At 47.3% G+C, this 13,442-nt stretch overlaps 1 protein-coding gene across 3 annotated transcripts in view; it reads right to left on the bottom strand.

Moving 5' to 3' along the window:
- PLXNA4 (plexin A4) overlaps positions 1–13,442 on the bottom strand; it is a 459,202-nt gene that overhangs the window by 91,859 nt on the left and 353,901 nt on the right. For all 3 annotated transcript variants that reach the window (XM_038153056.1, XM_038153057.1, XM_038153055.1), the window contains exon 10: positions 278–478. In XM_038153056.1, coding sequence (XP_038008984.1) covers positions 278–478 — 201 coding nt within the window. The remainder of the gene's footprint in view (positions 1–277; positions 479–13,442) is intronic.

Genomic DNA, 13,442 nt, shown 5'->3' with positions numbered 1-13,442 from the left:
AGTGAATAATTTTTTCTTAATATCCAACCTGAACCTCCCCTGGCACAACTCGAGGCCATTTCCCCTTGTCCCATCCACCAGCTGCCTGCGAGAAAAGCCAGACCCCAACATCACCACAACCTCCAGGTGGTTCTAGAGAGCAACAAACTCTCCCTTGAGCCTTCTACCCTCCAGACTAAACAACTCCAGAGCCCTCAATCAGGTGAGAAGGGCTGTGACAGGCCCCCAGGATCCCTGGGGACAGTGCTGTGGGCACGTGTGTCCCTCTGCAGCTCACCGAGGTGTTCTGGCACTGCACACTGGAGCTGTTGAACCTCAAGGCTGGCACCCTCTGCTCGCTGCCCTGGATGTTGAGGATGCACTCGTAGCCCCGCTGGCCCGACTGTGGCTGGGGCAGGTTCTTGGCCTTCAGGGTGATGGGTTTGATCACCTCCACGGGCACCAGGATCTTCTCGGCCTGCAGCAGCTGGGGACAGTCCTGGGGAGAGAGCAGACACCTCGCCAAGTCAGCACACGGGTTTTCCAGCCTCAGGAGAAGTCCCTGTGGTGCTTCCCAACTGTCACCCTGATTTTTTCAGATTTTCTAAGCCTTCTGATGTTTACATTCTTGTAATGAACTTTCTCACACTATATCTGTAAATAACTTATTGGTTTACATTCTTTTATGGAGGAGGAGAAATTTGATGGATGGTTGGTTTGTCCAGTGTCATTGGAGAGGTGGCACTGTCACCCTCCAATCCACTGTCACTTTTAGAAAACTATAAATGCTGGAGTCAGAAAATAAACTTCCCTTTTTTCCTCACCTTGAAAACACCAGTGAGCGTGTCATCATTTCGTGTCCGATAGTGACACCCAACCTTCTCAGTCTGCCTCATTACAAAGCCTTTGCAGCTCCCTGGGCCTTGGTTCATTACTGAGTTATTCAAGGAGCATTCCTGGGAAGGCTCAGATAAACAGGTGAGGAAGGATTGCTTTCACACACCGTCCTTTCCTATCTCCCTGGCTTATTTCAGCCTCCAGGACCCAGGGAAGCCACCTCTGGTGCTTTTTCATACCTGCTCTGTTTATTGAGGTAATGGAAAAGCAATCATGTTGTCTCCACAGACTTAACCCAGTCACAATGCCATGATAAAAGTGAATAAAGCAAAAATCTGAGCCACAATTCCTGAGTTCCCAACAGCCAACACACCACTGTACAAAAGGCACAGCTTCAGCAAGACCTGTTGGAATCTATGGAGTCAGGGTTGTTAAAAAGAGCATTTATTTTGGCTCAGAAGAGGACAAAATATTCATTGCAGAGATCTAGACTCAACTGCCAAGAAACAATGGTCACAAAAAGCATGGAGATCCCTTGGAAAAGCTTTCCACTGGCTCACAAAAGGAGAAATGCTAAGTGGGTACTGCTAATGTGGTGCCTCTTCATAGGCTCCTCACACAAGTGAGCTCTGGACACCCAAAACTTCCTAGCAGGTGTCTGCATTTAAAGTTTCATTAATTAGCACAGCTTAATTAGTTAGAGTGGCCATGATCTGCTTCTTCATAGCACAGTCAGACAGCTGCAAGATGTCCCTTTCATGGATTCTGGGACAATAACAGCTCTTTAGGAAATTACTGCAGCCTTTGCCTGTCCTGCCCAAAGTTAAACCCGGGTCCAGTTGGTTCCAGCAGAGACAGGGAACTGTAGGGGAGGGCAGGAGGAAAACGACTGATTTGGAGCAGAAAAGTAGGGAAAGGGACTGAAGGGTTCAAAAGTGGAATTTATGGCTCATTGAGAGCCTGGGATCTTGTTAGAGCAGATGGTGGGAGCATCTTACTGAAGCAAATAGCTGAGGGAGATAAAGAAATGTATCAGATGTGCAACATCTGCAGTTTCACCAACCAGGGACAGAATTACCAGAGCCAACACTCACCCCATGGAGGATGTGAGCTCATCCCTGGCCAGGGGCAGGCAGAAAAACCCAGTAACCACCCAATGCATCCCTGCAGTGAAGGCCAGAACCTTCCCCAGTCCCAAAGAGGATCTGTCCTAAGGGGGTGCCAGACTGAGGAGCCCGAGAGATAAGTTTTCACCTGCACTTGCAGGGTGATGCTCATGGTGGAAGTAACTGATAGCCACTGATGGGCTTCAGGCTGGCACCAGAACCAGGACAGCCAAGCACACGCCACTGGAGCTGGGTGGAGCTGAACCACCTTGGATCCAGTGGCTTTTTGCCTGAGATAATCTGGCACAAGGCCTGGTTTGATGTGTGCTGCCAAGGCTTAACAGGCCACCCCATTAACCTGGCTGGAAGGAGGAAGGGTTGGAGGTGGAAAACCCATGGGGCGCTGCAATGCAGGGATGAGCTTTATCACTGTCACCCTCTGCACTCTTGGGGGTGCAGGATTGAGGAGCTACTCCCTGTTCCAGCCCTCCCTGTCCTTGCTGCTGTTCTGTTCTGTGATGGAACCTCTCCAGGGAGCTCCTAATGCTGAAACACAATGGGTGAAGTGTCACTGAAGCATTTTTCTTGATAAAAGAGCAAGATTTAACCATCTGGAAAGTCTTCCCAAGCTTAGGTTCAATGGTTCTACCATACCATGGCACACCAGCATCAAGGCTCCCTGCAGCTACTCAGCACAAAAAAGTGAGGCATGATCTATAATCCTGGCTGATTTAAGACCAATAAAAACCTCAGAGGGCAGAAGAAGGAGGTGATCTAGGCTATATTAAAGAGTTTTCAGTACAGATCACACCCGCAGATGCAAACACCTTATGGCTTCAACACCCCTGACCCTTCCCCATCACCTGCACAACAAGTCCTGGGGCCTCTGCCTCAGCTCCCTCTCTTTCTCCTGGCACAAGGAAAGACATTGGCAGCAGCCTCTCTGTGTTTGTTTTTTTCCTCCCCAGCTCCAGGAGCTGAGAGAGAGATGCTCTGGCAGAGGGAATCAGTGGGGCAGGAGGGTGGGAAAGCCCTATCTGCCTCCGAGCAGCCGTTTCCCAGGAGCGGGCATTTCACTTGATGTGTGTCACAGAGAAAAGCCTCTGATGGGGGCTGTGGGATGGAGGCTGGAGATAGTCCACTCTGTTACCTGCAGGCCAATCCCAGCTCTTCATCCTGGTCTTTCTTGTGTGGCTTTATCCTGTCCCCCTCCACCACTGGTGCTGTAACCTTTCCGATAACACTTGTTTCAAGTTCATTAACAAGCCGTGATTGAGGCAGCCCCAAAACAGGGTTCGTTTGCATATAAAAAGCTTTGCAGTGCTGTGAGGAAGTTCATTATAGATAATTGAAGAGGCAAGCGCCATAAAGAGGAAATCCTCCCAATGTGGCTTTATCTGATTGACCTAATGTTCTTTCTAATTGAAACGGGGAGGGGAAAAGGCAATTTCATTGGGTGATGTACTGCATAAAACCTCAGAGCTTGGACCAGGCTCTGGGTTCAGATTCAAACACAGAACTCATTTTGCAGCCTGTGTCAATTTTTGGGTGGTTTGTATTTTTGAGGGTAAAACAGGCCAGGTTTGTATTTTTGAGAGTAAAACATTGAGCTGACCAGAGCAGACCCAAGCAGAAGTCTTTGTAAAAAAATAGTTATTTTGGATATTTTGCAGTGGAGACACCTTCTCTTCACCCTTCTCCTTTGCTATGGACATCACCTAGGTTGGAAAAATACAGTTTTCAGAGGATGTAGGGGAAATAAAATCATAGACTGCCAAAAACTGCGCCAAGGATAGGCACAATCCCATCCCTTTTTGCCTTCGATATATAATAAATTAAATCTTTTGCCTGACTCTAATGGGAGCTGGCAATCCAGAGAATCATTGTTGATTCATTTTGTGCGTGCAGCTTCATTCTAGTTCTTGAATGCTTTCAAATGAGTCAGTCCATTTAAAATAATATCCTCCACCCTTGCCAATTACTGGTATCAGCAGCGATGCACACCTCACATCACCAAATTTTTGCCAATTACCAAGTCAGAGAGCTTTTGCAGTGAAACCACTGCACGAAATGAGCTGTACTCATTGGGTCGATGGTAGTTTAATTTTCTTTATTTATAACTCCTCATAGAGCGCCTGCAAATGTGTTTTGTTGTAGCTTGCAGGAATAATAAAGTCTCAGAAATATGAGGACCTTTTCTCTCACATGTGTTATGGCCTTCATCGGAGCTGAGCCCAAGCTGGTCTCCAGTGAGAGCCTTTGTGAGGATGCTGCTAAAGAGGACGAGGAGGCTTCTCTGAGGCTGTGTGGTCTTAGCCCTGAACTAATTAGTTTGGTTTCTTTATGGTGCTTCATACATCCAGAGTTATGATTTCATGGAGGTTTCACTGTGCTATTTCCCACTATAAGCTGGAGACTGACCAAATACCCTGAGTTCCTCTCCTTGGAAAAGGCATGTTGGGATGTCTCAGAGCCTTGTGATACTGCACAGCTTTTCTCCCAACTTACTTTGCACAGTTTCACTCTCTGTTAGTGTTTTTGGCCAGGGTGATGATCCAAAGGATCATCAAAGCATTTTCCAGTTCCCCGTAGAAAAGGAGCATTATCTACCTTGGGTGACAGGCATTCCAAGGGAACAGGGAACACATCCATGGGGGTTTAATACAGTGAACCCCTCCCTTACCAACAGCCCCCACCTTTTACTGCTTCACTCATCCCCACTTGTCAGCCAGAACATTCAGGGGAGGGAACCTTTCCAGCTTTCCTTCACACTCCTCCCTCACGATGCCTGGCAGCATTGGCTGGATCTCCACTTTCTGTGCAAGGAAACTAAAGCTCACCTAATGCTGAGGGCACTGGGGGCACCACTGCCCAGATAAACTCAACCCTTGGCAACGTCTTTTCACCCTTCCTTTCCCAGAAGAGTAGGAGTCACCCCCATTCAGGAACAGACCACTAATTCTTTCATTGCTCCTTCATTGCTTCATTCCAGCCCTAATTCCATCCTTACTCAAAGCATCCAGTTCCTCTTTTCTTCTGCCATTAAAATCCATTTCTTTATCCTCAACTTTACAGGGGTGTGGTTGTGATATTTTGTGAAAATCCCTTTGCTAGGATTTTCTTCTCCTGAGAAGCTGAGAGGGCCTCAGCTTCAAGTGTAAACAATTTGTTATCTGCTACTGTGGGATGCAGCAGGTGCTTTCTTGATTGGTCGATGTGAGATGTTTCTGCTTGGTGGCCAATCGAGGAGGCAGCAGCTCTCGGACTCTCTGGGAGTCACAGAACTTTGTTATTCATTCCTTTCTATTCCTGTCTCGCCTTCTGATGAATCTCTTTCTCTCTGTTCTTTGTAGTATAGTTATAGTGTGGTCTTTTAAAATGTAATATATATCATAATATAATAAACCAGCCTTCTGAAATGGAGTCAAAATCTCTCCTTCCCTTCACCAAGTCCTAACTGCCCTGAAAACCACCGCATCACAGGGGTTTTTTTAAGACTTTCCTTTCAATATCCCTCATCCAGCAACCATCTTTGCACCTTATCTAAGGCATCTTGCCTGAAAAAAAAAAAAAAGACCACACAGTGAATCTAAGCGGTGACCAAGATTGACTCACTCAGGCCCTTTGGGACCCCATAAGAAATGAAACTCAGAATGTTATTTGCTCAGTTATTACGTAAATAAATACATCTTTTGTTCATCTGCTCTGCCGAGCTGCAGTGCTCTGTTTTCTCTGCGTTCCCTCTGGCTTTGTCACCCGCCCACTCTGCTGTAATCAAGTCAAGAGGGTAAGAGTTGAGAGGCAGGGATTGGGTTTTTATAAAGATATCTAGACCACAGCATCTGGATGCTCTGTAAATTAAACTAGATTAAAAAAAAAAAAAAGCCATCAAAACGAAAACAGACCAAGGAAAGAGAAAGAAAAGGAAGGCAAGGAATGAAAAAAAGGAGAGGGAAAACAGGCAAAAGAGAGGCAAAAACCCCCTAACCTTTCATTGACTTTGGAGAAATCAGATTTCACCTGGATAAAACACAGGAAAAAAAAAGCAAGCTTACAAATGAGAGGCAGCAGGGACTGCCTGGAATGTGTTTTCTGAAGCTGTCTCTCACACCTCTGCACGGTCACACAGGGTCACCACCCCGTACTGCTGCAAACCCAGGGCTCCAGGGCTGCCAAGCTGGTGCCTTTTAAACTCCTGCACAGCTTCCCAGATCCTGGGCAGTCTGGAGGAGGAAGCAGCAAGGAGCTCTCCATCCCCAGTGCAGGAGGAGAAAGGGTGAGTTACAGTCCACGCTGTGTTTACATTATTATACCACTAATTCTTAGCGTCGTAAAAATTATATTTAAAATTTACACAAACAGTGCTGGGGAACGTTATTATGTTATAAAGTGGAATCAGGTCAATGCCTTGTAGGCAGGAATCCAAGCTCCATAAATTTCTGGATATACTTCTCCCAAATTTACATCGGCACCAGCAGCAATCAAACTAGCTCTGAAAAAAGCTCACCCGGTCAAAGAATTTTTTAATGCACCATATATTTTATCTGCACTTCCTAAGTTTACAGTGTTGTTAGTCTGATTGATGGTGTGCTTATTTATTGGCACAGCAAAAGTAATAATACATGAGGAAAATGCTCCGAACTCTAAAGGCAGCTGATGAGGAGAAAGCAACAGGATTTATGGGAAGTGTAAACATCTGCAGAGACAACAAAGGAATAATTGAGACCCTGCATCTCTGTCGCTTCTGGTGGCTCCTTTCTAGTCAAGAGTCTTCCACACACTCAGGAGCAAATTCCAGCTCTCTTTTGTTGGGCATTGCAAGGGGTTCTGGTGCCTGGCAGAAGGGGGTTGGCCTGGAGGTTGGTGGCCAGGCTAGGGAAAGATGTGGCCCTGTTTTAGCTCTGTGCACTCTGGCAGCTGCACATGCCAGTGCTGGCTTGCACAGGTCAGGGCCCAGGTAGCACAGCTGGAGGGAGACCATCGGGTCATAAAATGGGCTGGGTTGGAAGGGAGATTAAAGATCATCCAGTTCCACCCCCTGCCATGGGCAGGGACACTGTTGGGACCCAGGACATCCCTCTGGCTGCCCTGGATGACTCGAGACCCTGGCAGGGGGCTCAGAGACCTTGGCACAGAGCCAAAGACACCTGTGCCTTTGATTTTAACCCATGGAGAAAATTACCAACTTTGTGTGAGGATTTACAAGCCATGAAAGTTTAAGTAGAATGATAATTAGTTTGTCACAGGGTGAAAAAGTGGAGTTTTGGGTTTTTTAGAATGGAGGTTCAGGAGCCAAGATGGAGGGATGTGGGCGTGCCTTGTCCTTCTTTCTCCTTTCTAGCCTCCATCTTCTGCTGTGATGGTGGCACTTTTGGATTGGTTTAGCATAGAGACAAACTGTCTAACATAGGTGACAGGTATTGGAAAATTATTGTAAATAAAGTACACGTAGTTCTTAGTATAAAAAACTAACACTGCCTCAGGAATGGTCAGGGTGCGATGGAGCAACCTGCCAGACAGACCTCAGCAAGTCAGAAGAAGAAAGTATTAGATAAGATAAAATAAATAACCTTGAGAACCACAGCTGAGGAATCCTGACTCCTTCTTTGATTGCGGGGCTGGGAAAGAGACTTTCTAACACCTCGGGGTCATCTCGACCACAGAGACTCCGAGAGGACACCTTCCACTAGACCAGGTGGCTTCAACCTGGTCTTGAACAGTTCCAGGGATGGGACATCCAAAGTTTCTCTGGGAAACCTCTTACAGAGCCTCCTCACTGATGGACAGGAGATCATCAGCTCAGCTGTCCTCGGTCCCTGGCCTCAGTGCTGTGGAGGCTGGGGAGTGATGAGTGATGCTGATCACCAGAGAGTGGCTGCTCAAAAGCAGGATCTAAATGAAGATAAGCAACCTCCCCTGACATGGCTCACTGCCCACTCCTGGCGATTGGGAGCAAAGTGATTCCCCCAAGGCCAGGCAGGCAGTGCTGGGAAATGACCCAGGTCTGTTGAGAGCTTGATCCTAACCCAGGACTGTTCTGCCTCTGAAGTCAGTCCACACATCACTGCTGATGAACATTAATGATTTTACCCTCCTTTAATTCTTTATTAATAGAGCCTTTCTTAGCTGGTCCATTATTTCACGAGGATCAAGGTCAGGCTGCCATAATTATCCAAGCGCCACATTTATCCTTTTTAAATAGAGACACAACATTAGCTTTCTTTCAGCCCTTTGCTGCTTTGACACACTCTCAGAAGGAGAAGTAATGATCCAGAGAGCAGGAGCCTTCTGGTCACCGGATTAGGGGAGTGGACCAGTGACAAAAATAGTCGATGGTTTTGTCATGAGGTCCATCTGCTCGCTGGAAAGAGGCTACTGGGGACATGTGAGTCGCCTCAGTGCTGATGCTTCCTGAGCTTGGAAATCATAATATGTGCATTGAGGAAGGTGGTGTGTGTGCAAGAGACAGGAAAACCATGTATTTACTTGGGCAATCTGTCTTTTGTTAAAGGAAAACCCTGGTTAAGTAAGAGAGTTCTTCCAAACAATTCACATGAAAACTGGATTGTGCAAAGCTGTGGAAGGCACGGAGCAGAGGACAGGCAGCTCCTAAAACAGTAATTAATTCCTTCCCTAATTATGCCTATATAAATCTGCGCCCTTCCCAGCCAGCCTTCTGTCCTTCTATAAGGAGTTCTACCAGAAGTTCTCAAGAACTTAGATGATGTTTAAGGTCCCTTCCAACCCAAATCACTCTGATTCTACAATAATAACATTGACCTGTCTCTCCTCAACAAAGTTCATTATTAACCAGTGCCGAGAGATGGGTTTGGCACACATAAGGGACGTTATCCAACTAAGAATTCCTCAGAAGTGGGAGGCATTCCCATGACAACATTCTCCCATCAGGATTTCTGGGGTCTAATGAGGGTTGAGCCCAAGCTGTAGCGCCTTCTTCCTCAGAGGACTGAAAGCCTATTTCTCCTCTAAAGCTGTGCATTTTTACAGCCAGTAGGAACCTGAGAACTCCAGACTCTCTGGAACTTTGAGAGCTCCAGACTTTGGCCCAACGAGGCCCAGAATGGTCAGTGAGTTTGGCAGTGGATGGAGGAGACAGAGGAACAGATGGGCTGGAGGTTGCAAAGAGGTCACTTCCTTTAGAAACCAGGACAGAAGCCCAGGGAATCATCATAGCTTGGCTTCCACAGTGGGAAGGTCAGGACCACGATATCACAGCTCTTATCATCCTCTCCCTCCCCGAGATCCACGGCAGCATGAGATAACACCCAAGCCAAAGCAAATGGACTCATGCTCAAAGAGCAGGCAGGGAAGGAGGGTGTGGGCTCCTGGAGATGCCCCAAGAGAGGCAGGACACACATTCCAGCCTCACCTCTTATCTGCAGCCTCAACATCCTGAGAATGTTTCTCCTTGGCCAGCCCCCAAAGCAGTGAATGCAGCTGATGCTACAATGGAGAAAAACAAATTCTTCCCAAGCCAAGACATCACCCTGGACTGTCTGAATGGGGAATTGTCCTTCGTCCCTCAGACTGCAGGGTGCCACAGGGATCCCAGCAGTCCTGACAGATATCCAGAGAGCCAGAAAACCCTGTAGCCACTTGAGTCATTACAATAGCACTGCACCAAGCTAGGCTTTCCAAACAACATAAGCTCTTCCCGGTGTTTTTTCAAGGATGCTGTGTTGGCAGGGACAGATGAACATTAGCCTGCTGCATTCTGAGATCACTCTGTCCTGTGGGATAGATAATCCTGCATGACAAAGATGAGCAGCCCAACTGTTATGAAAAACAGCAGGGACACAGTACTGAGTGTCAGATGTTTCTTGTATCTCTCATTCCAACTCTGAGCTGCTCCTCGAAATCACACGAGCAGGTCCTTGATTAGTCACTCACTAGGTGAGGCTGAACTCTAAGAAAACAAGATGTGCATTAAGGTAGGATGTACTGCTCTCAGAAAAACCCTTTTCCATCATTTCTCAGATCCTGTGGTGGTTTGGTTGGAGGTCTTGATGAGAGAAGAAAGGATGGAGCTGTCTCCAGGACAGATTTCCTGAAGATCCACCACCATAATTATCAGAAATAGATTAGATATTAGACAGATGAGATACATATTAAGAAGAAATTATTTATTCTGTGCGTATGAGGCCCTGGCACAGGTTGCCCAGAGAAGCTGTGGCTGCCACATCCTTGGAAGTGTCCAAGGCCAGGCTGGACAGGGCTTGGAGAAATCTGGGATAGTGGAAGGTGTCTCTGCCCATGGCAGGGGAGTGGAATGAGATGATCTTTAAGGTACTTTCCAACCCAAACCAGTCTATGATTCTAAGAATTGATACATCTCAAACTCTGCTGAAAGTTACTACAGAAAAGGAACAAGTTACCAGCCTTTTCCCCTGCCAGCTGGATAACTGCAGGGCAGAAAGGCTCAGAGATGGCAAAAGATACCCAAAAATAACAGAAGAAGCCTCTTCACACTTTCCTTCTTCTTCTTCACCTCAGTGCAAGTCACCGTGACTTGCAAACAACAGCAAATTATCTAATTTGTTTGTACGTGCTCAAAGGCTTCTCATGAGCAGCCCCCACTGTGAGATCACAGCTCCAGGAACTAAGGATGGTACAAGCACCTATTAACTGGAAGTGCTTACCCAAATCAGAAGGTGTGAGGGAATCAGGGGCACGGAAAGGTGAACGTGTCCAAGCCAACTCAGAGTCAGAAATACAACTCTCATCTGCTGAAATCAAACCTGTGGCTCTGACACTGGCTCTGAGCAGCATTTTCATGCTCTAACAAGACTCCCTGAATAAAGAGGAGCTTTTTGCCCAGCCTCCATTTTCTGTGTTTAATTTCCTCTCATCATTATCTGAAGCACCCCCTCTGAAGAGGATGTACCCACTACAGGACACATCTCCTTTTCAGGGAAAGTGCTGTAATGATGGATGGGGGCTGAAATGCCACAGCCTGAAATGCCAAACCACCAGGAGTCCCAAGGCACAGCTGGATCCAAACCATCAGCTGCGGCCTCCTCCTGGATTATGCCTGCTTTCCCTGGACGTGATGCAGAGCAGACCAAACTCCATCACACGTGCTTGGAAACCCTTCTAGGAGTGAAATAGGTGCTAAACACCAACCCCCTGTGCTGCAGGTGCCACAAAATGTGTGCAGATCCTACCTGCATGGGGTGGCTGCCAGTGCCCCGATGCCTCAGGTTTTAGCTTTTTGATTTTTCACATTCTGTGCTGCTTTAGTATGCAGTTCTGAGCTTCATATAGGGGATGGTGAGCTCTCTGCACAGAGCAGGGAGACAAAACAATTCCTGCTCCAGCTGGGACCAAGGACAAATGATCCAAAGCTCAGGCCAGGAGCACAAACAGCGTGGGCTGCAGAGAGACAAACAAGCAGGGTGGGAGTGCCTGGGCTAAAGCTGGAACGGGACAATGAACTGCAAGGTGCAAATGGAGCAGAGCTGAGCCAAGGGAGAGACCCCGGGAGCGCTCGTGCATTTTGGGACCATTTTGGTTCCTCTTGGCTGCAGCCCTGGCTGGGCTCTTGTGCTGCCCAAGGTGGATCCATGGAGGAGATCCTTTGAACAAATCCCTGCTTTATTCTGTGACTCTGCCCAGGCTCTGTCCTAGCTCAGCCTTCACAAGGCATCACCCCTGCCTTGCCCAGCAAGCTGCCTGCAGTTGCCATAGAAACTCCACCTCACACCTTCCCCTTAATGACAGACAGGTGCCAGGATAAATGAAGGGATAATTGACAAGCCAGGAAAGGGTTTGGAGTCCTGGCATTGGCCTGGCTGGAGCTGTCATTGCAGCTCCTGAGAAAGGAGAGGGTGCAGTGCATTCATTTGATCAGGGAAGGGTTTTCTCCTCTCCCCGAGCCGAGGCTTCCAGCAGTCGCCTCTCTAGATGGTTAAAGTGAAGCTGGAACGAGGAGAGGGATGAAAACCGAGCAGTTGCCACAGCAACAGCTGAAGATGCATCACCAGAAGGGTTTTTGATGCAAGGGAGCAAGGAGTTGGTCATGCTCCCCCAATGGCCCAGCAGGTCCTCTGTCCCCTCCCCAGTGCAGCCACCCAGTTCACAGGGGTGCATTTGGGGAGCAGGTGGGTGCTGTGACTTCCTTCTGCACCTTGAAAAAAGGACAAAACAGGACATTTTGAGGGCCTGGAAACATGTCTGGGTTTTGGAGACCTTGGGGAAAAGTCCCCTCTGAGTCTGAGAGGGAGCAGCAGGATGGGGAAGGCACTGCTGAGTTTATTACAAAGTCCATGATGAGGAGACATGGACATTAAACAAATAAATTGGAATTGGAATGGAATGGAATGGAATGGAATAGAGTAGAATAGAATAGAATAGAATAGAATAGAATAGAATAGAATAGAATAACTTTCAGTTCAAAATAGAGTGGAATAGAATAAAATACTGTTTTTTCCGTTCAAAGGGACCTACAACCACCATCCTACCCAACATCCTGACCACTTCAGGACTAACAAAAATTTGAAGCCTGTTATTAAGGACATTATCCAAATGCCTCTTAGGTGCCTGTCAGTTCAGGTGTCATCACCCTCCACCTTCTTTTTCTCCCCTTCCTTCCACTCCATTTCCCAACAAACACCTTCCCAAGTAGGACCAGCAGCCAGGCAGAGCCGGATCAGTGCAGTGGTGATGGAGGCCACCACGACAGCTGTTGGTTTGGCCCAAGGCAGGAGCAAAGCCATGCTCTGCTCCTCAGCAGCTGCTCGCCAGCACATGGCTCCCCATCACTCCTGACAAATGAATATTTGAAGCAGTTGTTCCTTTTATGTGGGCTTTGCTGTCATTAGCACGTACAACTCCACATAAAACACCTCAGTGCGAGATCTTTTCTTCTCTCCCCTTTTTAGGCAGCAGATGAAAATCCTTTTAATGAAAGGCTTGTTTGGGGGAGAAAGAAAAACACACGCACGCACATGTCGGCTGAGCAGGGAAAGATGAAAACCTCCTTCAAGGTAATTAAATTATTATGTATCTGTTAAACCTGATGAATAACAGATTTGTTATCTAGGCTTGCTTTTGGCTTGTGCCATTTTTCCCCTTCTTTTTTTCCCTACACAAAGCTAAAATCCTTGCGAGGCCTGGAACAAGATAATGCTCATCTTAGAGAAAAAGGCACAAATAAAAGATTTATTCCTTTATGCCATCAACTCAAGCAGGCTATCCCAGCATCCCTTCCTTGTACAGAAACACTGACATGAAAACTTCTCCCTGGATCAGAGCAGATCTGAATGGAGACAAGACAGATGAGGCAATCAGCATTGGGTAATTGATATCAGGAGGTGCTGTTTCTACAGCCCCTGCCACACTAGAGACCCTCAAATCCATTGTTTTACACCTCTTGCCTCAGTTTCCCCCCAGTTCTTGCTGACTGTCTTGCCCATTTACAGAAGGAAGTGGCTGAGCTCTCTTGCTTGGGGATTGTGTCAGGTGAGGGTTGGTTTCAGAGTGGGAACCTGCAATGTAATG

The sequence above is a fragment of the Motacilla alba genome, chromosome 1A (assembly GCF_015832195.1).
Source record: "Motacilla alba alba isolate MOTALB_02 chromosome 1A, Motacilla_alba_V1.0_pri, whole genome shotgun sequence".
NCBI classification, from domain to species: Eukaryota; Metazoa; Chordata; class Aves; order Passeriformes; family Motacillidae; genus Motacilla; species Motacilla alba.
The sequence above is the reverse complement of the archived record's forward strand: the minus strand, read 5'-3'. Positions and strand labels throughout refer to the sequence as shown.